Consider the following 26,125-nt stretch of genomic DNA (forward strand, 5'->3'; position numbering starts at 1 on the left):
TTTTTCGGATGATCATCCAGAGTAAAAGTAATTCCTTGTTACTAATCCTGCTCAAAAGCCAGGTTTCTTTCCTTCCAATTTGTGCATCATCACTAGAAAAAAAAACAGTGTCTCCATATAGTTGTCTTGATATCCATATGTATTTATATATGCATATACACACATACGTATGCAGGCAAAATTTCACCTATAAACATCCTTGTGATTTCTTTACTGCCACTGGGATTACACTAACACATCTGACTACCTGTCCAGCAGAACTGTAATAGACATATTATTAATGATATACACACAGAAACAGAATCAAGCTTAGTTTGTGGGTTTTAGGTCCTTAAGGCTAATAATAGTTAGAATGATAGAAAAGCTTTATTTCTATAACTGACATAATCATATGTGACCCTGATGACACCAAGTTGAGTGGAAGTGTTGATCTGCTGGATGGTAGGAAGGCCATACAGAGGCATCTGGACTGGCTGGATCATTGGGCTGAGGCCAATTGTATGAGATTCAACAAGGCCAAGTGCCGGGTCCTGCACTTGGGTCACAACAACCCCAGGCAGCGCTACAGGCTCAGGGAAGAGTGGCTGGAAAGTTCCTGGAGGAAAAGGATCTGGGGATGTTGATTGATGGCCGGCTGAACATGAGCCAGCAGTGTGCCCAGATGGCTAAAAAGGCCAAGAGCATCCTGGCTTGTATCAGGAATAGTGTGGCCAGCAGGACCAGAGAAGTGATTGTCCTCTTGTACTCGGCGCTGGTGAGGCTGCACCTCGAATCCTGTGTTTAAGGACAATAGAGTTCCATGTGTTCACAATGTCATTCCCATACAAATATCTGAAAGTGTTCTCTATATGGCATTGAATTTCAGCTTTTACTCTGATTCCCAAGTGTTTAAGTTGGAAAAGAATGATCCTGTCTGAAATTACCCTGAATGATCCTGTGAAGAAAATGTGATTCTTGTCTGAATATGTGCTGATTTATGTTATCCCCCGCTTTTGAGAAATCCCTAGTGTCCTTAGCCTGCTTCCATGGACATATTTTCCTCTCTCCTGACACTTAGCTGTAGCTGGGAACTATAAGAAAGCTTAAGCATAGGACTTTGTACACAAACAACTTTCAACATGTTTTACTTCAAGAAATAACATGAATTAAATGAAGAATTATCCGCAAAAAGCAAGCTTTGCCACTCTGGGTGTATGGTAATAAGGATGGTTAGAATGGGACCTGTTCAATGTCCAGAGACATCAGGAAAGGATGAGAACAAAAAGCTCTTGTTTCTGGAGAGAACAAAGGAAAGGAACATCAGCCAAGCCTTGTGAGACTTCTCAGTATAAGGATTTAGTTTAAGGTGAAACAAACATCTTAGAAACAAGATAATATTTGATAAAAAGATAAAATAGCTTTCACCTCCCAAGTGAACTGAGTAATAGTATGTACTGAACTTGTGTACTTGCAGGCAGAATATGCACATTTGGCAGATGCAGACTGATTAATTTATAGTGCTTCAGATATCAGTGCTACTCCTCTCCAAGGGTCTAATCAAAACTCCCTGGAAATGAAAGAAAATATTCCTAGTGATTTCACTGAGTTTTAAATCAGTCGCCAGAACCCAGTCCTCTTTTCCTCTGAAGTCAATGAAAATGCTTCCAGTAATTTCAATGCAGAAAAAAACCCTGCGATCTTAAGATATAAGTAGAAGAATGTCCTGCTTCTAGTGTTTACAGTTGATGTTGCAGGCACAAGCCAGTATTTTCATGTGATAATGCTGACCATCTTGAAGAGGTACATTTCACGTAATTTTCCCTTGTACTTAATATTAAATGTTGAGTGGGACTGCAGAAAAATCAGATTCCATCCTTTCCTTAGCAAGATCCTAATGTGCATCTATGTAACTAATAATACAAACTAGACTTGTACTTTTTTCACCAAGTATCAAAATAATCCTGCATTATATTATTTTCATATTTAAAACTAAATCTATGACTTCTGACATTTGGGGATTTTCCTCACAGTTGAGTGGGCATGTGTGAGGCGCACAGCTGAACCAACACAAATGAGAACTGTGAAGAGTTATGCCAAATTACACCATGTTCTTGTGAAATGGAAAGCTCATCTTGCTATCAACATGAGAGGGATAAAGGAGTAAAACAGTGAATTTGGGGTAGCAGTTCTGATTTTACAGAGGTAAGCTTTTCGGTAGATGGAATTTATAAAGGCCGATATGATGGGTCTGATCCTGCAAATAATTCCACTGAAAATAGAGTTATTTGCATAGAGAAAGGCACAAACACTGCATGGCAACTTCTGTGTTAAAATCTGTCTCTTGTTATCACAGTAAAAGCTTGATTCTAACAGTCACAAGGAAGAAAAAATGCCTGGGATGCTTCAGTTAGGTACAAAACGTAATCTTTTTTCAAAAGGAACAGATGCAGCCCATTTCTATAAATGGCCTGATGAAACAATATCCTTATATACAATATACACTAGATGAAGGATCATTCTGGATATGGATAATTTTTGATAGATTTAATTGAAGAATACTTAATAAAAAGGGGGGTTTACTACACAAGAATGAAGATATTATCTGGAGGGCATCAGTCTAATGAAAGGAGTATTAAAAAGCATTTAGGAAGATAAACAAGGAGAAGCAGTCGGCATTCAAATGAAGAACAACAGAAATAGAGATGTAAATTTGAATGTGAATGCTAGTAATTTAAAGAACCAAGATAGACTTGAATTTTTTAAGTTAATGTGTTATTCAGGATAATTCAAATTGAATTTTGTTTTAATAGCAACAAGGTCACAAGATCGAAGCAAAAGCATTTATTTGCAGTTATTATTTATTTTTAGGAGGTTTGAGGGACATAATATGATTCTTCATGATTGAAGGTGAAGGCTTATTTGTTGCAACTAAGAATCACCCGTCATATTACTGATGAACCTATGCTCTTATTGAAAATACTGAAATGAAAAACAAGCCAAATATTATGTTATAAACATCATAACATACAATACAATAAAGATGAAGACTGTAAGTAGCTGAATTACAAGTCAAAGTGTAGTTTTCCTCCTGGAAGAGAATCAAGTCTCATCATTCACCAAGAACAACAAATAGAAATTCTTTGTAAACACGTAAAATTCACATGTTGCAGAAATAAATTATATGGAGTTTAACACAGAATCACTTCTAGGCTAATTTGATCATAACATTCAAATTAGAGGGAACCATGTTATTTATCTCCCACTATTTGAGAATTAAAACTCCTTACCATATTTCATTTGTATTTATCTAAAAACAGGAGGCTAATAATCAGTGAGTTTCCCTGAACTAGGAGTTGGAAGATAGGAACTAAGACTGGAATATGTCTTTTCTCTCTCACTTCCTGAGTGGCCTTGTAGAGATTGTTCTCACTCGACACCTTGGTTTTAAACACTATTAACTACCTGACACTCAGCAATTTATTTATACATTTCTGTCACACCAAAAGAAGATTCCATCTTTATACACACAGTTCTTCAAGAGAACCTGAACTGCTGTCAAAGTAATGGTTTACCTCTGATTTCAAAATTTACTTTCTATTCCTTTCATACTAATTTTCTGATTCCCCGTTTGTATCCTGAAATACCGAGTGGCTGAAAGGTGCAACACATGGAAAAGAAAAATGTATCTCAGTGGTTATTGGATGCATTACCTGCTTGATCTACCTCAATTGCAAAAAAGCAGAGAAAGATGGGTGCTTTTTCAAAGCAGTACATAAGGATTAGATGTGTGGCCACCGTTACTGTAAATGGACTGTGTAAATCTAAATCCCACATAGAGCTTAAAAAATGTAATTCTTGATAGCAGTATCTAATGCCATCATTTCTCTATAAATAAGGATGGCCAACTACTTATCTCATTTACATTAATATATGTACAGAGTAATACTTCTGACTCCTGGAATATACTTGGAAACAGACTGTACGCCCAAATGTTTTCCATACAGATTTGCATCTCAAAGCTTGAGACAAGACTTCCTGCAATGAAAGAATATGTTCAGATGGGAACACTGATATTTAAACAAAATTATAAAGATGTATTAAGAAATAAAAATAAAAATAATAATAGTGAGGTTGCTTTTGCACCTCTTGAAGTTAATGGATACCTTCCCATGCTATTCAACAGGAACATGGTGAGAGTGGCTCACATGGTCTGAGAGAGGAACCAATATTTAATAGAAACCTGTCAAATATTCAAGTTTTTAACTACTGGAAATAGTAACTAGTTGCAAACCAAATGCAGGGAAACAGCTAGGGATGACACACAGGGGTCAAGCAGTGCCTTAGAAATTTGGCCTTTTGGTTTTCTTAGGAAAATCCACACACATTTTGCCAAGTGAAAAATATCCACTTACATGTGTTTTATGTGAATGGATACTGTGACAGTAAGCTTCCCTGAAGATTCTTTGTGCCCTTACTACGCCAAAACCAGGGCAAGCAGAGCTCTTGCTATGGTACAGGATGAGACTGGGACAAGCCATATGGGTCAGTTTGGGAGCTCAATCTGATAGAAGAGAGTCTTTCTCACCTATATTCTCTGTGACATCTGCCTCTTGTGGGCTTCAGTTTGAATAGAGATTTCTGATTCGATTTAGGTAGAGAATGGAACTGAATGTGCAAGAACTTTGAAGTGAGCAGAACCAAACCAAGGAGGCAAACAGGACTTGCTGGACAGCGACAATAGCGCAGGAATCAACAAGGTGAAGAGATGAAACTGGGATAGGTTAAATGAAGAGACCTGGGCCAGTAAGTTTGAGGGTAAGAGAAAGGACAGGGACAGAAACATGATGGAGCTTAGAACAGAACGCAGTTTATCTTTCTCTTCCAGTTGCCCAGTATTTGGTGAGCAGAGTATTCCAAACTTCTACTGTACAGGCATTTCCCAACCATCGTGAACTGCCAAAACATAAACATTTCTACATAGTCTTTCTGCAAGAGCAAAATATCCTATTATTATTTCACACAATCACATATTTTGGGTTTTGTTTAAATTATTTATCCAACCTTAGGTGTAGGTAAAATTGGAGCCTCTAGAGATTCAGAAAAAAAATCTTGGTGCAGAGTTATAATGCAAACCTCTAGATTGTGTCATCTTCACAGCAGCACATTGAAACCAACAGAAATGTCGTGTTGGATTTTAAGCAGAATATTCAACAAAGGCCAATTCTATACTTACTAAAAGATTTAATATGGAAATCTGCCAGTTACGTTTTGATACAATTTGAAAAGCAACTTATTCACAGTGGGTGGTATATTTTCACCCTATGGCTTCAATCCTTTGCTTTTTATGCTTTTATAAAAAATATATATATTCCCATTGTAAAGTCCGTCATTTTAACATATATTTGCTTACCCACTTTCACTTCTTTTCTTTTGCCTCCCTTGACCATTTTTACTAAGGAATCCCACAAGAATGGTCTTATGACCCTGGTTGACAGAGATATTTTGATCAAGGCAGATTGTGTCTTCCAGACTCACTCCCTAAGACTATGTCCTTTCATAACATATTCACATTTATCACGTACACGAATAAGAACCCTAACTACAGTCTAAAATGCTGGCCTCTGGGACATTTCCTTCTAGTTGTTGTCAGCTTAATTTCAACAATGCTAACCCAAAACTTCAGTGCTCTCTCATTCTACTTCTTTCCTCAGGTATTGGTACTACTGCCACCCTATCAAGGTGCTTCACAACTCAGTTCCATTCTACCTGTTATCTCTTTACTGATGTCATCCCCCATTTTTGATCAGCCAAGGATTCACATCTTCTCTTTTCATTTTTTAGATTTCTAAACAAGTCATTTTATTTACTTTTGATCAGCTCCTACAAACATTTATATTGCTCTTCATTTACTTTCGATCAGCTCCTACAAGCATTTATATTGCTCTCTGCTCCTTGCAGTTCACGTGAGAACGTGTGGCTGTCAGAGATACTTCTCTCCAGGACCTTGCACTTGATAATACTGGCTCTGAAGTGGCTCGCGCAGCCTGGCAGACACTGCTGGTGTGCTGAACATCCCTGAACATATTTTGGAGTGACCTGTGTGTGCTGTCTTTGTATTTGAGAGAAATAATCTAGCCCAAAATTGTTGGTCTCACCAGACACAACCACAAACAGCTGGACAATACGCTACAAGCAGATTCTATGTAGGTCATCAACAGGTTATCAAAGAACTAAAGAAGAAATCCCAGGTGTCATATTAGAAGAACATGAAGACCATAAAACATCCAAATACAATAAAGATATATAATATGAATGAAACACATGCTGTTGATAATGACTGGAATCTGACTGGACTTTTAAGGCATGGAAAACTAATTACCAATTAGAAAAGTATGATGGATAGAAGATAGTAATATGTAGGAAAGTCAAATCTGATGCACTACATACCTAAGTAAGGAAATAAATACAGAGAGAGCTGTATGTTGCAATTATTTAGATTTGTGCTCTCGGAATCTGACCCTCCTGATTTTTATCTGGTCAGTACCATGCAACACTAGGTTTGTTATTTGTCATGCTGTTAGCATGAGAAATACAGGCTTGAATCTAGTCTGTGATTTAAAGTGATAGTGTTAATCAGGATACAAACTGGAAGAAGTTCTGCATGCATCAGTTAATATTGGCTAGTTGGTAAGTGGCCAAGCCTGGAAATTATGTGTACAAAAATGCTACAATATTTTTATTATCAGGTACCTATGCTCTATGAAATAGAAATGAAGTTAATTTTCTATGATGAATTATAATCACTCATTTGGTTCTGAAACAAAGCTGAATTTTATATAAATATAGAAATTACTTTTTACTTTCCTGGATAAAAAAATATGTAGTAAGTGAACTGAAACGATCCCAGGGAAAGATTTCTGCCCTATCTTTGCCATCAGCTACCCTCCCTGTTTTTCCCCTTTCGAAAGGTTTTACTATGAAACTGAAGGTTCACATTTCTCTAATAGAATTTCTGCTTATTTTGTCTTTGTGTAATATCACCTTTTCTGGCTGAGAAGAACAACAATCTATCTGAATATTAATTTTTACAAGTATTTATTTTGGCAGCAGTGGCAGCTGAATTTATCTGCTCTCTGCCCAGTGAAAAATGATTGTATTGAAACTGGATCAGTTCCCTGATGTAATTCAGCATATGAATGCACAGAGTTATGTCTGTACTACAAGGCAGGAGGACAGTGACAGAAACGAGCAGCCTGAGTGGGAACTGTTTAAGAAAGCAAACACCCCAGAAATGTGAATGGATCCACTGCCTCAGCCTCTGATTTTCATATTACACCTCCATAGTTTTACCTTCTTACAGTCATTTGTCCTTACGTAAAATCAATGTAAAAGACTAATGGGAATAGCAGTGTTTTAGACCTTACTGTCAGAAGTGGAAACGAGCACTTGAGCTACACGGCAGTGTGGAGTCAGGGCTCTGACAACATAGTTTGATAATACACAGCACGCAGAGACAATAGCAGTCTAAACAATATCCCTGTCATCCCCTAATGATTTTCTAAAGCTGATTCAATCCAGTAGCTGCATCAGCACAGGTCAGGGTGGCACTGAGGACAGAGATGGGCAGAGGTGACAGACCATGGTCAGGAAAGGATGAGGACTGCTTCAGCAGTTACATATTGGCAAATCTTGTTCTGGTTACTTGCTGTGTTAGATTAAAATCAGGTAGCTGATTTACTGACACTTGCCTTGTCCCACTGTTCTGATAGTCATTTACATCCTCAAAGCAAGAGTAACTGATGCTGTGAGTCAGCTTCTGAACTGCAATTGTATTTACAAAATGGGTGCTGCTTACAGAAACTTCCATTTGGAAGGAGGAAAGGAGATAGGAAACTACAGAATAGCTTAGTCAGAAGTGGAAGAGAAGCTTTTCCTATCATTGTCAGATCCATTTTAGGAAGTTGCTTTCCCTTGCCTTTTCTTGCTACCCAAGCAGTTATTCAACACCTCTTCACTTCTTTGTTTTCTGGTGATAAGCATAAGAAATTTGGACTTCAGTCATAAGTTAAAAACATCACTGTCAGAAAAATCTATGAAATTACAATGTATTAGGAAACAGATATCTTTATGTTTAAAATCAGCTAGTAAAACACAGTAAGCTAGGTAAGACAAACTGAAACAATATACCTGCAACAACTTAGCTGATTCATTCAAGAAATCCTCCACGTCCTGATTTTCAGGGTTAAATTTGTTAAGCTGTTGGACTATTATTGCAATATGTTTTCCATGGCTGACCATCTTCACCATGGAGAATCCTATAAATATAGTAAATCATTAATTTTTCATGCCCCCTTCAGTTGTAGCATAATGTATGTTGATAGGCTCATAGAAAAGATATACTGCAGTAATGTAGAAGAGAACATTTAGGTCAAGCTTTCAAAATCACAGTTACTCAGAACAGCTAACAGGAGAAATGAGAATACAGTACAAACATCAATAAAATACAAGGCGTAATTACACATTTCTTATTCTGCAAATGTCTCAAATATCCTTAGGATGATACCTGATATGATTTTTGTATCGGGTTATTTGACAAAATATAATTGAAGATAATACTAGAGAAAAGCATGAATTTTTGCATGTGTGCTATCCTGGTGATATTTAATGTTGCTCTTCCTGGTGAGATGCAACTGAAAGCAAAATTTTACTCTTAAATCGTATCACATATTGCTATTAACAGCCTATTTTTTCCAAAGCAACAAAAGCATAGGAACAGAGAGGAATTATAAGGAAGCAATGAACCAGTGTTGGTCCCCAAGCTGGGCAGCGATCGCAACACATCAGCAGTCTAGGCCACCGTCAAGGTTTTTGAAGGCACAGCACTTTGGTACTTTTTATGCTTGATGCTTTGTTTGTGAAATTACAGGGTTACATCTATCTCAAATGATGTCTAACATGCATGAGAGTTTGCATAACTGGATACCTGGATTTTAATGTTCATGTGACAAGAACTATAATTCATTTGCTCACACAGATGCACATGCTGTTGTGTATGAAAGGCCAATGATAGTAATGATCAGGGCTCTAAGTCATTAATCTGGTTCAGCAATGGGAAAAAATGAGCATTGAAGTAATTTTCCATGGTGACATAAAAATATATTTCTGAAAATCTTCCTTGTATTTTAGGTATCATTGTATTCTGATGTTAGAAAAAATGCTTGATTGAGATGATTCACTGTGGTAAAGAAAATTAATTTCTTGTTTTAAAGGGATATCATAATATTTCCAGTTACAGTGTTTTTATGCCCTGCCTTTCAGGACTATCACACTCAATTATAATTGTCTGAATATCACTTTTAATTACTAATCTCAAACTGCTGAAAAAACAGTTTGTCTGTGTTTATGCTCAGTATAGGCATTTAGTTACCTGGTATGATCAAGACAAACTGTCTAATTTAAAAATAAAAAGTCCAGCAAAACAGGGCTGGATCATGACAAGGGATGGCAAATAAAAAAAGAGGTGCTGCTGTGTCTCTTTCTCACAGAAGGAATCACCATTTCTCCACTCCTCTGAGAAACATGATCTATTTCTCTGTATCTGCCAAGGTTCTTACACTCACAAGGGATTTTGGATAAGGGAGACAGAAATACCTCTGTACTCATTCAAGCTGGATCGTAATTCAGGCTCCAACAGCTCTCCCAGTGACAAATATCTTTTCTTCTGGCATAGTAGAAATGAGTTTGAGCTCTCATGCACTGTACATGTTGATATTTACCCCTTTCCTCCCAATAACTAACATTAAAACAAAAAATTTGAATATGAACACTAAGACATATAGTAATACCTCGGGAATTCTGGGTTCTTAACAGGAAGAACTTCACTTGTGATTATATTTAGACAAACTGCTATTATTATCATCCATGTTTTAAAACAGACACATCAGGAATAAAATGTTCTGTGTTATGACATGTATCCTTATTTCCACAAAGCCATTTATAATATTCTAATTGCTATGTAAAAAAGATACAAATTTATGCTATGTACAAAATGGTAGAAATTTTATTCCATTATAAGATGTAGAATTTCAGTTAAAGTAGGTAAGAACCTGACTTAGATTTACTTTACAATGGAGCTTGGAGATATTTTGAAAGCAATTATGAATACATAGGATAAGACTGGCCACAATTGTAGGGACTGGTTTCAACAACCCAAAAGATTCCTTCAGGTTTTACATTTGTTGCTATGCTCCTGGCCTAGAAAGAGTGCGATTGCATTTTCTCTCATGAAACCCATCGTTCTTAAAGAGAGGGCTGAACTAAGCCTCTCTGCAAAATTCAGTTAGATCAAGTAGCTGCTGCTCAAAATGGAACAGGTGTTTTCCCCAGCTGTGTGCTAGAAAAAGAGCCACGGAATGCCAGGTACACTTGTCCTAATAGTTACATCCCACCATTCGCATTTACTCTGGACTTTCTGCATCACTGACTGTCACCTGTGCTTAGCAGAGAGCAGTTCTGGGCACAGATCCCCTGTTCAGCAGGTTCCTCCCTTAAGGCAGCAAAACATCAGATGGAAAACACTCACTGTGAGCAGCTATAGCTGGGATCTTATGTTCGTTTTTAATTTGCGTGTATTTTGATGTTTTGCATACTGTTGTGGTTTAATCCGAGCTAGCAATACAACCACGATAGCCGCTCACTCTCAGATCAGAGCAAATAAAAACATCAGCTCTGTGCTGGGGTGTTATCTCTTGTTATCAAACTAAGTCCAAATAATGACCGTGCTAGCTATGAAAAAGAAAGGTTTCTAACTGCATGAAGAAAATTAACTCATTTTCAGTCAAACCAGCACACATACCTACTACAAGTATTTTATTTGGCACAGTATATTTTTAATCGAATGCCTTGTGGAACTTTAAAATCAAATATCCATTGTATAAACCTTCTGGCAAGTAAGTTTTGTCATATTTACCAGACAGGGAAGCCAAAGGACACCAAGGCTGGCTTCTTGCCCAAAATCACAACAGTTAATGAAAACTCTGGGAGCAAAGACCAACGATCATGTCTAGGGTAGGGAATAGGCCCCGCTGGTCTTTTATACCGGATTTATAGACACCTAATAAAGGAGCGAAGTAGTTATAAGCCTGCCCAGAGCTCCTGACACTTTCTGCACACCACACACATCAAGCATTTTACCCAGTTTTTGGCTTTAAAGATGCCACATGGCACCACAGCTCCTTCGCTGCCAGCGGAGGCCGGTGAGGCCGCAGGGGTCTGACCCCCCGCGCGCCGCCGCCGCCTGAGGCAAACGCGCGAGCGCGCAGCGGCCCCTGCCCCGCGGGCGGCCCCTCCGCCCGGCGCTGCCCGCTCCCGTACCTGGCTGTTCCCGCCAGCCCGGGCGCCCTTCTGCGTCCCCGTCGGAACCCGGCACCCGTCTCTTCAGCGCGGGGGACCCTCCGGCCGCAGAGACCCCGCTGCGGCCGCCGGCGGCCCGCCCCGGCCCGGCGCGGTTGCTAAGGGGCGCGGGGGCTGCTGGGAGCTGTAGTTCTCCCGCGCGCCCACCGTCGTGTTGCGGAACGGTCCGATCGGGGGCAAAGAACTACCCATCCGGGAACAAAGATGGCGGCGATTGTTTGGCGCCGTTGCCAAGCAACTCGTTCCGCCCTTCCTCGCTTTTTCCCCTCGTGGGCCGCTAGAAATCAATCAGCCGATTAGCAGGCGCTCGGGTAGGGCTGCCTGTCACAGGAAGAGGCTTGCGATCCTGAAGCGGACACGCTCAGCTTTACTCACACATAAGACTACAAGTCCCGGCATCCAACGCGCCACGGCGCCTTGCACCGCGCCTCCGGCTGCGAGCGGGGCATGCTGGGGCGCGTAGTCTCTCCTCCCCCTGCCCGTGTTACGCAAATGAGCAGCCGAGTGGGCGGGGCGAGTCCACTGAGGGGCCGCCCCCGGCCGCCATCCGATTGGTCGCGGGCGCGGGCGCCGGTGGGGAGGGGGCGTGTGGGCCCGCCTCTGCGCATGCGTCGCGGGGGCGCCGCTGCCGGCCGCGCAATGTTTTGGGGACTGACAGCGGCGCGCGGAGCGTTTGGTGCGCACCGGCGTTCGCGCTGAGGCAGCGCGCCGTGCCCGCGCTCCGCCGCGCTCCGAGGTCTCTGCCCTGGCGAAGAGGAGCAGGAGGAGCAGGAGCACCGGCGGAGGAGGACGAGGACGCGGCGACCCAGCCGAGCCTCCCGGCGAGGGGCAGGGCTCGCACCGGTCCCCCGAGCGGCGCGGGCGGGGAGCCGGCAGCCCCTGTGGCAGCGGCAGGCGGCGGCGGCGGCCGGGAGGCAGCGGCCGCGGGGATGATGAACAGGTTCAGAAAGTGGCTCTACAAACCCAAGGTGAGCGGGGAGGAGCTGCCGGCGCCGGGTGGCCGCCGCTGCCCGGCTGCACCTGGGCTCGCCTCGCCCCGGGGTCACCTCCCCCCGCGGTCGGGAAGTTGGGGCGCAGCGCGGGGACGCGGAGCCGGGCGGGGGGACGCGGAGCCGGGCGCGCAGCCGCGGCGCTGGCGGCCGCGGGTCGTTTCGCGCCGGTGCCTCAGCCGGGAGCCGCCGCCGCGGAGGTGGCGGGAGGTCGGCGGGGAGCGGGGCTCACTCCGCTTGTTTTCGGCGGTTCCGCGGGAGCGGTCGGGGTGTGCGAGGCACCGGCGCGGGCGAACGGCGCTTCCCGGCGTGCGCGGAGCGGCCGGCCCGCTGCGGGGGGAGACATGACAAAGCAGAGCGTGTGCCGCGGGGCCGCCCGGGGCGGGCGCGGGGCTCTGCCCGGCTCCCGGGGGAGGCTCCGGAGGGGCTGCGGGGCGGCCGGGGGGCAGCGCCGGTCGGAGGCGGCTGTGCCTGGGCAGCCCGGCGCGGCTGAGCTGCGGGCGGCTCTTCTCTGTGCTTTGCATGTAGCCTGAACCAGGAGAGACACGGTTCAGGTGCTGCTCTTCCGCTGTTAATGCCGCCTGCGTGCACCAAGAACTTTTTAAGTAAAAAAAAAAATGTGGAATGGTGCTCTGTAGGTGTGTATTTTCTGCCCTTCTCGCTTTGGAATTCTTGGCAGGAATCCAAGAATCATAGCTGGCTTTGTAATAAAATTATCATCTTCTGGCACGAGTTAAATAACAACTGTCTGGAGAGTGATCTTGTCTCGCGTGTGGCGTTCAGATCGCGTATGAAGGGCATGGCTGATTTTTGAGCATCTACAGCGTCCTTTTTTTGTCCAGGCATTACAGCAGTCAGTGGAGTTATTCACTTTATGAAGTACTTGATTTAATATTCATCCCTGTCTTTTCATTGCCACCCATTTTTTCTTATGTTTTAATTTCAGTAATAGTGTTAAGACTCATTTTTGTGAATCTTCCATGCACACAGTCAAGGTGATTCTGCAAAATAAAAGTTCAGCCTATGCTGGCTTTATGGATTTTGTATGTAGTCATAACCCTGATGGGTACAGCTGATGAACACATACTTGTCTGATATTGCTGCTAATAACTGAGAGCAACATAATTTAGAGATTAAGTAACTGAAAATACAGTAACAAATTGCAGGTAGCTTTCAATAAACTTTATTTGTTTATGTTCTGTACCAAGGAATAACTAAGAGACAAACAGTTAATGACCAAAAAGAAATATTCATAACCTTAAATGCAGAAGAAATTTCAAATACAGCTTTTGTCACTGATTTAAATCAAAACTATTTAGATTTTGCATTAATTTTCTAATGGAGGTTGTTTTTTTTGTTTTTTTGTTTTTTTAATAAAACTTACTTATTAATATACCGTTCCGGTGTTGTATGCTGTTATGTTCAGCATCTAAGGTCTATATCAAACAGCACATGCTTACATTTCTGTGGGACTTTTCTGTGGTAAAGGAGCTTTCCAAGCCTGTCTCATGTATCAGTAACATGTATTACTGTTAGTCTTAAACCACAATGTGTCCTTTTTCCTGTACATCTATAGTTTCTTTGTGAATAGTTTTTGTTACATTCAGTAGCTTACTACATAATTTTTGTACTCGTATTCAGAATAGGCTACTGGCAAGCTGCAATAGCGTGTGTTCCTTCAGAAACAGGCATTTCTTCTGATGTGCCTGCTGAATTGGTATGGATAGTATAATTACACAGAAGTTTGAATAGCACTTTTCTGGTAGAAAGTAAGATGGAGGAGCTCACATTTAGAGACTAATTTTCCTGGTTGTACTGCTTGCTTTCCTGTTTCTTCAAGGATTCCTTCCTGTAAGGTTCATGGGTTCCACAGTCTATTTTGAAGTGGTTTTGAATATAATGTATTTGAAAATGGCTTGCTTTTTTTAATATTTGGCCTGATGGGGGCTGTCACCAGTAGTGACTTTATGTTGCTTAGTTATAAACCTCTGATAGGTATTACAGGTGCCAGGTGCATTTTAGCAGTTAGATTTTGCTGCTGCCAATGACGGGTAATGCTTTTTTTGAAGTATTTCAGATCCTACTGTCATATAATAGGACTTCTGCACGGCAGCAGATTTTGATGGTACTGGGCATTTGGCCTATGGCTCTGATATTCATTCAGAGATGCTTTTGAAGGCACGGGGGAGATGACATCAGAGTGCAGCAAATTCACAGTACAGCCCGTTCAGAAACCTGAATATATGGTTTAGCTCAATCCCAGGGGAACTATTGAACAATTCTTCCTAAGAAAACCCCAACCCCAAAATATGTAAATTAATTCAGCTTAATCTTTGTAAATGGGGGAGGCAAGGAAATGGAATAGAACAGATATGGCTTAACAAGATGGAATTACAAAACTATCAGGATAATCAAATCATCAAGTTACTGTAAGATGCAGGGACCTGCATCTAGACAGATATTTACTCGGTAATGGCTGTATCTCTGAACACACCAACGATGGGGGACAAAATGTGGGTGAAGGAAGTGGGATGGGGGACAAAATGTGGGTGAAGGAAGCGGGATGGGGGACAAAATGTGGGTGCAGGAAGTGGAAAGTCTTGCCTAATGTCGTGAGTGTGTCAGGAGAACATCCTGGCTTTCCTGGCTCCTTGTGTGGCCACTGCTCTTCCTGTCCACCCTACTCGTCAGGTATGCTGATATACCAGATTTTAATAACCTGCATCAAATGCCAATGGCAGAGGTAACCAGAGAATGAAATAAATAGCAGTGACATGATCTGTATAGGTGGTAGGAGGCACTTTTAAGTGATGTATTGTAGAGAGAGAGCAGAGATGAGATTTTGTTTCCAGCCTCCTGTAACACTTCAGTTGTTATTAAATTTTTAAAATATTTTCTTTAAGATGTGTTTTGGTGTTGGTGTTTGCTTTTGAACCAGGAGAAAATGCAAAGCAGGGATTTGAAGCCATAGTGTTCTTGAATTGCAGCGCAGTGGTGGAACAATGACTGTTTGATCCCCTCCAGACACTGCAGGCTCGGCCACCTTTCTGGGACAAAGGATGGTCCCTTCTAAATCAAAATATTTGTCTGTATGCACAGATATAATAGAAATATTTCCTCTCATTTCATGGAATTGCTGATCTTGTACCTTCTGCTGCTGGAACATTCCACAGGTGTCAGGTCAGAACCTGCTCCCAGGCAGATCTGAGCAGCCTGCAAAAATATGGAACTGGACTAGTTTTGTGGAGTTCTGAAATGAATTAGATATCCCAAGTGTTCAGAATAGCTTCTGGGAATGTTGCTGCTTAAATTTAGAGACTAACTTGAAAAAAGTGTGGGTAAGTAGCTCACTGGGGTAGCTCTTTTGAATTGAGCTCACATTTATTAATATTTTGAAAGGACTGTTTAGTGTTTGATAGGGAAAAACAAGTCTGTCTCTTACCACAACTTCAAGATGTTTTTAATCTGTTTAGCATAACAGGCTGAAACATCTTCAGAGTATGTTTATTTTTCATTTTTTGATTTTAAAAAAGATTGCTTATCTTGTGTTTACATATATGAATCTGAATAAATTTTTACCTGGGAGACAAAAGCCAAGAAATATGCTTTTTCATGAGACTTTACCTTCTTTTTTTGATATTTATTTCAGTTGTGCATTCACTAACCTCACTTTTTTGCTCCTAGTTTCTTTTATGTAGTAAAAGAATGCAAGCTTCATGTGATAAACATTGAAGAATTTCTTGTGTTCCTGTAATTCCCACAAAACTCATAGTCACTGGTAGATCTAAAGATACTGCTTTGTGAATACTTTGTCCCAGTTAAATGATGCTCGCAAGGCTTGCATAAGCCTTGAGGTTTTGTATGTGCTTTTGGTTTTCTTTGTGTGTGGTGCTGCCTTTTTGTTTTGTTTTAACACCCCTATTCTCTAAGATTACCCAAGTACAGCTGTGCCGATAGTGCCTGTTTTAAATAAAAGGCTGTATAACTCACATGGAGCTGTGAAACGCTCCTGGAGCGCTCGGAGATGCTGAGAATTGCAGGTGCTGTCTTCCTGAGTATTTGCTCTAAACTGCTTCTCATGGGTTTCTTTTTTAAATCTGATGGTTACTTTCTACAGCTCGATTAGCAGATACATCTTCAAGACAAGACGTTCTTGCTGCCTGTTAAGACGATGGTGCTCTCTGGTCAGAAGTAACATTTAGGGATAAGTGGAATGGCTGGCACTTCACAGAATCACAGAATGTCAGGGATTGGAAGGGACCTCGAAAGCTCATCCAGTCCAATCCCCCTGCCAGAGCAGGAACACCCAGATGAGGTTACACAGGAAGGTGTCCAGGTGGGTTTGAATGTTTCCAGAGAAGGAGACTCCACAACCCCCCTGAGCAGCCTGTTCCAGGCTCTGTCACCCTCACTGTGATTAAGTTCCTTCTCAAATTTAAGTGGAACCTTTTGTGTTTCAGTTTGAGCCCATTACCCCATGTCCTATCATTTGTTGTCACCGGGAAGAGCCTGGCTGCATCCTCCTGACACTCACCCTTTATATATCTGTAAACATTAATGAGGTCACCCCTCAGTCTCCTCTTTTCTTCTCCTTCTTGGAGAAGGCTCGTTTCTGTGTTTGTGCATACTGCTTTTCTGTAACTTTTTTAGGGGCCATCTTACTAAGCTACATTTTATGAAAGTAAGCCATAGCTAGTAATAATTGTTTCTAATAATAGTTGTTAAAGGACTTTTTAACAAAAGATAGGTATGGTAATAGAAAAAAAGGCTTAAACTGAGATAGTAAATGGGTATATTAGAAGATGATTTCATGCAAGTAAGAGAGAGAACATTACTAAAGGATCAAGAGGAATCCCCTTAAATAGGAAAGTGAGAACCAATGGCAAAAAAAAATCAAATGACCTCTGGGGGATTCTGCATAACTTTGTACAAGGAGAAGTGCTTAAAAAAAGCAAAACAAGTCCTAGGTGAGTGCTGAACATCAAAAGCTGCATGTAAGGTAATTTTTCTCAGCAGTGTTGCCGGAGTTGTTTAGTGGCAGAGCTGACTCAAAGAAGAAAAATATGGAAAATAAAAGAGGAAATAGTTAACTTTTTTTTTTAAGGAAGAGAAGAAACATGTCTGTAGGAATTTTTAGAGGAAAAAAATGATTGCAAGTAGAAAAAGTGGAAGGGTTTTTTAAAGATTAATGGAAGTGTGAACTTCAGAAGAACGGAAGATAGTAAAAAATTGCACAGTCAACCATGCCCTTAACATACTGCAAAGAGTGTTTTTAAAGTTGGGTCAGTAGAATGAGATTCCGGAAGAGGGAGAATTATTTTAAGCGGTGTTTTGATGGATGGAAATGGTCAGAAAAGAAATAGGACAAAGCTGCTGGAGTAGCCAAGCAACTATTGAGACTATTTTTGGAGTAGTGAATGAAAAAGGATGATTTTACAGAGTGATAGGTTGAAAGCAGTTAGCATCTTATGTTAGCTCTGATTTCCAAACCTGGGAAGTGAAGGGTTTCCTCTTCACAGAAGAAAATCAGAGTGTGTTTGGTCTCAGGAAAAATGTTTTCTCTGAAACTACTTGAATGAAGAGTGAAAAGAGAGGTAAATGCTATTTGTAGCATAAAACATCGTTTTCTTGGTGCCGTAGAGTAATCAAAGCCTTTGGGCACAGTAGTTTGTGAACAAAACTTGTTATTTAATGGAGTATTTATATTAAAGTCTAATGACTTTCAAAGACAGAAGAATGAGGAGTTTTTCTTTCTTGGGGAAACAGCAGTTACTGGGTTTTTGGAAGTCTTTGTTTTCATGATTAGCTCTTTGATCTTGATTATCTGCGTAATTATTCTTGTTGGTACTGTCTGATCAGAGGCTGCAGCTATTGAACTTTAATCAGTGTTATTGATAACAATCCTGAGGAAGGCAACTTATGAATCATCATACATTATTCAGTTTTAGAGTTTTGCATACTGAATTGCTTCATTTTAGAAGCACCATCTAGTGGTTTGAACACTAGTGTGGAAAATAATAATTCTTTGCTGATTTATTCTAGCTCTGCAGCTGAGTGAAGAGAATTACCTACAGTCATATTGTTTCTTAGCTGTGATTTTACCTGTATCTGAAAAAGGGAAGCATGTAACTTGCAGTTGTCTATTAAGATAATTGCTTGGCTGTTCTAAATTACTGTGATGCAAGAGAAATACACACACCTTGCGAAATTATTTTTGATGTGGATTGCTGTGAGCAGAGTCATATTATATCAGATCAAAGGTCCATCAGCCTGGTGGGATGTCTGGTGGTTATCTCTTTCTCTGTCCTGGAACAGATGCCTAAGGAAAAAAGATGAGATGAATAGAAACTGATATTCCCCCTGGGCCTTTTTTCTTTTTAACGTATGGTAGTCTGCAGCATAGGAGTTGGCTGAGCTGCAGATTGTATCCTTATAATTCAATAGCTCATGAACATTTTTCCTTAAAATGTCTAATAGTTTTTCCATTCGTTTGTGCTTCTGGTCTCCATAATGACTACTGCCTTCTCAGAACTTAAAGCTGAGCTTCATTCTAGTGAAGTAAGCATTTTCTTTATAGGCTTTCCCAAGCAGCCATTGGTGTGACCCTTGTCCTGCAGACTCTGCTGCTCTTCTGCTTGGAAACTTGATTTGCTTGTTTAGATTCTGTTCCTCTCCCCGCCCTCACATAAGGGTACTTGACAGAATTCAGAAATAATTACTTTTTAAAGATCACAATGCATTCTTCCTAGGTTATTTTAGAAGAATGACAAAACAAAATGAAAAAAACCCACCAAAATACCCTCTGTTTTGGACCACAGGAGAATATTTGCTTACTGAAGTAACTGAAAAACAGCACAAATAGTTTTGACATGCTTCATTTAGCTGCTTTAATAGTTATGACGATCTACTTTCCTGGCAGTAGTGCTAGCAACATTCATTTAAATGAATTCAGTAAAGCTATTTTAAAATAATGATGTTAAAAATAAATTAATTGAAGGCTGAATATGTTCGTTTGGCTCATGTTTGAAGACTGACCAACCTTCCCAGTGCATGTGAAAGAGCAGGTTTATCCAGCTTGGTCGTTTTACTGGAGGATGCTGCTAAATCGGAGTCTGTCTTACCTGTTCTTAGCTGAGTCTTTTGTTTTCATCTTGAAAGTACAAAATATTCCAACTCCTTATTGTATCTAAAACTACAAGCTGGGGATTGTTGGTATAGTGGCCGTGTGTCCCCTGTGTGCATTCGGGAGGGGAACTGCTGCATTCTGTGGTAGCTGAAACTATTCAATCCTGTAAACTCCAACTATCCGTAAGTCAGCTAAAGCAAAGCACTTAAGCCAGGTCTGATGGATAGCTTAGTGTAACAGAATATGTTTTTCTTTTGAGCGAGTGTCAGCTGCCTGCTATTTAAAAACAGGTGTGTGACAAAAGTTGTAATGTATTTTATAGAGATCTAGATTTAGGATGTAGGAAAGAGCTTTTTGGGGGAAATAGAATGTTTGGGCAACTTAAAGATACAGCCTTCCTGTCTCGACATAGCTTTCTGCTGTAACTGGAAGGTCTTGCTCTTATTTATTGATTTTTGGTGGTGTGGGTCAGATTTATTACATCCTGTCTGTGTATTTCTGTTCTGCCCTGCAGGCTGTAGGATTTTCCATCTTTTTCCCCAGTAGTTGGTGATTTTTCTGCATTCCTTCCTCAGGCCTCCAGCCTGGCAATTCTCCTTTGATCTTTCTGATCCCATCGATGGTTGTTCTTACTCTGATTCTTCTACATTCACCACCCTCTTCTCCCTTTAGTATTATTGCTTTTGATCCTGTTTAGGAATAAGATGCCCTGAAAGGCTATCAAGAGGAACTGAGTTATAAAAGGATTCCGCGGCGAGGCTGTGGAAGTGTGTGACAATCGACAGCAAGGACAGTTGACCTCTGGGAACGTCACGTAGGGACTGATACCACTTTGTTCTGTCTTTGTGGGCCATAAGCTCATTTTCCTTTTCTCTCACAGGACCTTTATTCATACCTGGTAGCCATTCAGAGTGAATAACGTGAGCGAGCATCACGTCAGTTCCATGTGCGCCGTGGTGGGTGAGTGAAGGAAAGGAAAGCGAATGGGGAAGAGAACACTGAAGGGGCAACAGGTGAAGAAGGCAGGGTGGAAGGAAAAGCTCGGCGTAAAAATGTATGAGAAGTCATTTGAGGGAGGAAGAAGGGAGGATTACTCTCCCACTCTTTCAAAATGCCTGCTCTTTATTTTCAAATGGGACACAGGTTAATTTGAATTGGGGTGATGTTTATGCTGAAATGTGCTAATTCCTGCCATTGACTGACACTTTGATCTCTGAGAATTACAGGTGGTTGAAGCTAAACTAACCAGATGCTCTGGGTGTTCTGCATTTCTGCTTTGCATTCTTCTAATTCTCACCTTCCTTTGTAAACCTTTTAATGTAGGAAACATTTCCTGACACTCTGAAGTTTATTCAGGTTGTTTCCTGCCATGACAGGAACTGAGCATGAGTGGGGTCATGCATGTATGTCTATAAGCATCTTTTGGATGTTTGTCATCTAGGAATCTTTTTTATCTAATGTCCAACCTGAACCTTCCCTGGTGCTTCCACTGACCATGTAATCTTTTTGTTTTCTGCTGTATTTCAATAAGAAGATCCCTGCTCAGCCAAGTTGGCTTTTTGCCTCACCTGCTAAATTTTCGTCACTTTGGAATGGCCTGGTCCTGTGCTCTTGGTAAGTTGTACTTAGAAAATGGCCAACACTGATGGATCCCAACACCTTCAAAAGCTTCTTCCTAGGGAATCTTATTAAGTACTTCTCTGAGCAACCTGAATTCTGTTCTCCTCATATCTAGTGTTAAGGTCTTGGTGGAACAAGATCTAGTTAACAGCCTTACAAAAATACCTTGAATTGAAACTATGTCATTTTACGGTGCAAGATGGGTGGAAGCCCTGGTAGAATAAGGAAGAGTTAATATGATGTAAGGAGTAGGAAAGAAATGTAAAGGGCCATCAAACAAATCTGATATGGAACCCATGCTTTAATTTGCTTTGTATTTTAAAGAATCTTGCAGTCCTCACTGAAGTGTAAGAGATGAAGTGGAAATGGTAACTAGGTTTTTCTGTGTCCCTCGGTGACGACTGGTGCATGTTCCTCCTTGAACACGGTAGTTATGTGGTTACATGAGCATAGATCTGTAAGTGCATATGGTGCCCTGGCTACAACATATTGCGTTCTTGCAAGTGTACGCATGGGCTCTGTTGCATGGCTGTTGAGAGGTAATAGAAACTTCAGCATTCATTTTTCTGTAAGTTTGTTTCTGTTTGATAGGTGTGCTTCTGGTTATGAGGTTGGCCAGATCTGGAGGTCTGTTTTGGAGACTAAAGGCAGCAGTGGGTTCTTTCAAGGAATGATCTTCCTGTGCCTCTCACAGCTATCTTAGAATTTTTGTATAAAACAGAACATGAGAATGTTATGTCATGATCAGCAGCAAATAATTGGAAGAGGTCAGATTATTTTATGTGCCTTATGTTAAAAAGTGCCTGTTGTTTACTGACAGACGTTCACTGGTGTAATTGTTATTTTGGCTAATATTTCTTTATATTGAAGTGGTTATTGAGCATTTTCTTCAGAACTGTTGTGTTCATGTTGGAGAGTCTGGTTTCAGAGAGCATGGGGGTGTTATGGAGGTATTCTATGGAGGGGCATTGTAGTTTCACTGTATTTTGTTATTTTTTTTCTAATTGCTTTGTCTAAGCAGTTCATTGGGAATGTTTATGGAGGATAAATTACATCCAGAGCAAATGTTCTCAGTTTCAGTAAGACTGTTTTTTAATTTTGTATGATTTTCCTTAGGCTGTGTGATATCTGTGTCCAAAAGTTTTGTTCACTGTTTGTGGTGGCTTCTATTTCTATAACAAAGATGTTACTTCCTCCTGGAATTTCTGGGGAGTTTTGTACTTAATTACAGACTTGATACAATTATTTTTTCCATAATGGTTTCAGTCAGGATAGTTGACAAATACTGTACCTGATAGTAGTGGTGACAGTAGGTACTGAGGCAGAAAGGTTTATTTCCCCACTTCTGTCAATAGAAGAGCCAAGGAGGTGGGGCTTCTTATTGGGCATTTATCTTTATTTTAGAGCATATATTCCCTTGACGCTTTAATTTCTTTGTCCAGTTACATTTTCTCAATTATTTGTCCACAGTATTTCCTTTGACAATTAGTTTCTTTAAGAAAGCCTTACCCTTAGGTTGTCTCTATTGTTCAGTTGATTTGTTCGTGTCCTATTGAACTTTTGAGAGTTACTCTTTAGCACTCTCACAGTAGACAGTGCTGTGTGTAGCTGATGACAAGAAATGAGTAAGTGTTAAAATAACTCACACCTCTGAATTTTTAAGCATTTTTAGGTATGGAACTGGGATGCAACTTGTTCAAAAATGAATGCATCTTTAAAAAGCATGCTTTTCAGTATAAAAAAGTAAAATTATTTTTTTACTCTATGTTAGAAATGTTCTGTTAATTTCTTGTTATAATGTGTATATCAATATATATGTGCATATATATATACACATACATATAATCTACTATTCTGATGTAAACAAATAAATGTAGGTGAATTGAAGATGCCGAGCTGCTTTTGTTTCCCACATGAAATGAAGAGGTAGTCCATTGCTTAAATTCACCTGACTTGGTTGTTGCTTAATAAGCTTTTTGATTCACTTAGAAGAAACGTGTATCTGACAGATATTCATGCTTTTTGAAAAAATATAAACTGTCTAAGACTGTCATAAATAATACTTCATGAGTGCTCCTGAAGAGCTAATAGGTGACGACCCTTCTCCTGGAAACATTGGTTTTAATGTAAGAAAGAGAAGCACATTCTTTGCTGAAGCCCAGAGTTGTTTGTTATCAGACATGCCAAGCAATGAAATGCTGTGAGGTTGGTTCAAGCTCTTTTTATGGTTATTTCTCTCTCTTTCTGTCTATATACGTCTGTGTGTGCCTGCGTGTTGTGTGCAGTCCAAAACTTGTGTGTTGTCTTTGCATCCTTCAAATACAAATAGTCATTCTTCCTGGCTTTCAAATGGGGGACTGAGGCACCAAGGTGAGATGAGGTTATTCAGTGCCCCTAAATGTAAGCCAATAGCCAAACCAGCCAGAAAAGCTTCATTTGAGGGTTTCTTAAACATTTTATTCCTAATTCACCACTTCTTCCTCTTAGCTACTTTATTTGAGACTATTTTTCCTTTCAGGTTACGCTGCAATAACATGTTACAGCTGAAGCAGCAGACCGGCTTAGTGCGTACTTTGCTATTCAAAGACTGGAGTGCAACTTACTGTTGCCATATGTTAATATTAGCCGTCCAGCTCTTGCTCACAAATGAGGACATATGGGAGATAGGTAATGGTGATTTTCAGCTGTTAATTAGCCACGTTTAAAGCAGTGCCTCACTAATCATGCCTTCAGTTCTGTCTGTGCCTCCCATGTCCGCTTTGTGGTAGGATCACTGGTTTATGTTGACACGCAAAGCTGCTGAAGGACAAACACCACTCAAGTGCTGCTGTGATTTGGAGGGTGAGGTGTGTCTTCCAAGGCCATAGCTGTCCATGGGTCCTAAGTGCAAAGTACAGAAAATCAATTTGGTTTGTATAAAATAAAGCTGATGATGTGATAAATGCTGTATAATAAAATAGGAACTAGAAATATCTCTTAAATGCTGTCATCTGCTATATATAGAGGTTTTACAGTATTGGATGAAACTTTTATCAGTAGTGACTAAACTTAACCTTTGAACCTGTTTGTGCCAAACTCTTCTGATAGAATATGAGCCTGTTTTATAGTTACTCCATGTCACAACTCTGGTTACGTAACTCTGTTACTATATTCTTTTTATGACTCCCTTCTTTTACTGCTTATTAGGCAAATATTCTGTTAAAATGACTTAAATCTTCTCTAAGGTACTCTAAGATATGGTCAAATGTATTAGTGCAGTTCTGATCCCTCAGAGCAGAGGGAGATGTGTTCACTTTTCTCGGGTGTTCACAAAATATGACTCCTATCAAGTGTCTTTGTGCTCCCCTCGTAAATTTTAAGTCAGAAAGTGCAGAAATGTTGCTGGTGCACTGCTGGCACTCTGCTCCTCTCTGAAGTCCCTGCTGTTCGTGTTGGAAACTGGCTGTGTTGTGCATTGGATCAGCTTTATAACACAGGTGGAAACTTATTTGCCTTGTTTATATAATTTTGCAGGGTTAGTTGTTTGTTTGCTTAATTGGGAGAGGGGCAGCATGAACTCCTCTTTTGGTAGCAGCATGGTCTTTATGTTACCTCGTACCAACTATGGAGTTGCATTTTCAGTATCGTTAGTGCTTGTGTCTGATGTTGTATTAATGATATAAATACTGGTAAAATGAAACACCAATCCAAATTACACCTATTCTGTTGCGCTTTCTTTCGTATGAAAGATGTTAATCCCTGTAAAACAGGGAGCAGTTTGAAGCCCATGTAGATCCCCCACATGGGGCCAAGAGTTGGGATTTCTGGTTCAGTTCTTTACCACAAAAATAACTTTGGGTGAGCCTGTTTTAGGTGACACTAAGGTGCAGATCTCGTATAAAATGTTAATGCGCGTAATCTTGCAGCGAGAAGGGCACAGATAGCATTTGCTGGAAGCAAAGCTCTGCAGAAGCAGTGAAGCAAGACAGCGAGCTGTGTAAAGGGCAGGGTTCTCATTCCTGAACTGCTTGATACTTTGAGCTAGCTGTTCTTCGCGAAAAGAATCGTGAAGGTATTTAGTTATTGCTCTGTGTTTGGCATATCTGTTCTCTGTTTCTAGTTCAATATATGAATTGTCAAACGTAGAACATGTGAATTTGGGGCTTGGAGCCAGTTAAGTGGAAGATCAGCTAATTATACTATTTCAGCATTAAATAAAAATTAATTTCAAAGCCTCTAAAAGCCTTTATTTAATGAGCTGGCTCAGAATTAATATATTTAAATGCCAGTATTGTCAGATAATGTAACACTTTTCACTGTGTACTTACTGTCGTGAAATTGAAAAAACTGTAAGAAAGGGGAGAAGTACCAATTCTTGTTAAATTTGATTTTGGCTGAAAAGTGCTGGTGTGGTTCTTTTTTTTTTTTTTCACCTGCATTTTGCTTGCTTGAAAGCCAGCAGATAAAACTTCAGCACTGCTAAACAGAAAAGTCAAATCTGGGATACACAAATAAGAGATACTCTTATTTATTTCCTACCGCGCCCTGCCTGCAAGTAAAGCCCTATCTGCGCAAGTCACTGCATTTTACACTGAGAGCTTTATTGTGGTGTTGAGTGGTCACAAAAAGAGCTAAAAACTCTGCTATTTTTGAGGAGCTACTCTGAAAGCAACAGAAGTTCTTCTAGGGAGGTTATTTGCTTGAACAACTGAGGAGCAGTATGGTTGGTGACAGTATGTGTTTCCATATCTATGTGCTTGCTTTCCCCATTTCCCAGTCCGTTTGATCTATGTGAAGCTATTGGGTATTTCATACCTTTTCTACAGGAAAAAGACAACGTTATGGACAGATGTTGCCTTCCTGGATATTATTCCCACTCAGAACACCTTCTTTTGGTGGGAGGGAAATATTTTTTTTGTGATTCATATCACCTTTGTCTCTGGAAAAAACAAGGTGTTAAGGGAAGCCTATTCTTAAACCGGCTTCAAAATTATTTCCAGTTTCTAATTACTTCTGAAAA

General features: G+C 40.5%; 2 protein-coding genes across 3 annotated transcripts in view; one reads left to right on the plus strand and one right to left on the minus strand.

Moving 5' to 3' along the window:
• The window catches only part of CFAP99 (cilia and flagella associated protein 99), a 60,231-nt gene extending 48,757 nt beyond the window's left edge, over positions 1 to 11,474 (minus strand). The window contains exons 1-2 of the mRNA XM_082051704.1: positions 11,353 to 11,474; positions 8,167 to 8,294 (exon numbers count right to left, since the gene is read on the minus strand). Coding sequence (XP_081907830.1) covers positions 8,167 to 8,286 — 120 coding nt within the window. The 5' untranslated portion in view covers positions 8,287 to 8,294; positions 11,353 to 11,474. The remainder of the gene's footprint in view (positions 1 to 8,166; positions 8,295 to 11,352) is intronic.
• A 578-nt stretch (positions 11,475 to 12,052) lies between these two features.
• Positions 12,053 to 26,125, plus strand: part of ZFYVE28 (zinc finger FYVE-type containing 28) — a 160,036-nt gene continuing 145,963 nt past the window's right edge. For both annotated transcript variants that reach the window (XM_082050423.1, XM_082050424.1), the window contains exon 1: positions 12,053 to 12,359. In XM_082050423.1, coding sequence (XP_081906549.1) covers positions 12,321 to 12,359 — 39 coding nt within the window. In that variant the 5' untranslated portion in view covers positions 12,053 to 12,320. The remainder of the gene's footprint in view (positions 12,360 to 26,125) is intronic.

This window comes from Streptopelia decaocto, assembly GCF_964273445.1.
Source record: "Streptopelia decaocto genome assembly, chromosome: 4".
Lineage (NCBI taxonomy): Eukaryota > Metazoa > Chordata > Aves > Columbiformes > Columbidae > Streptopelia > Streptopelia decaocto.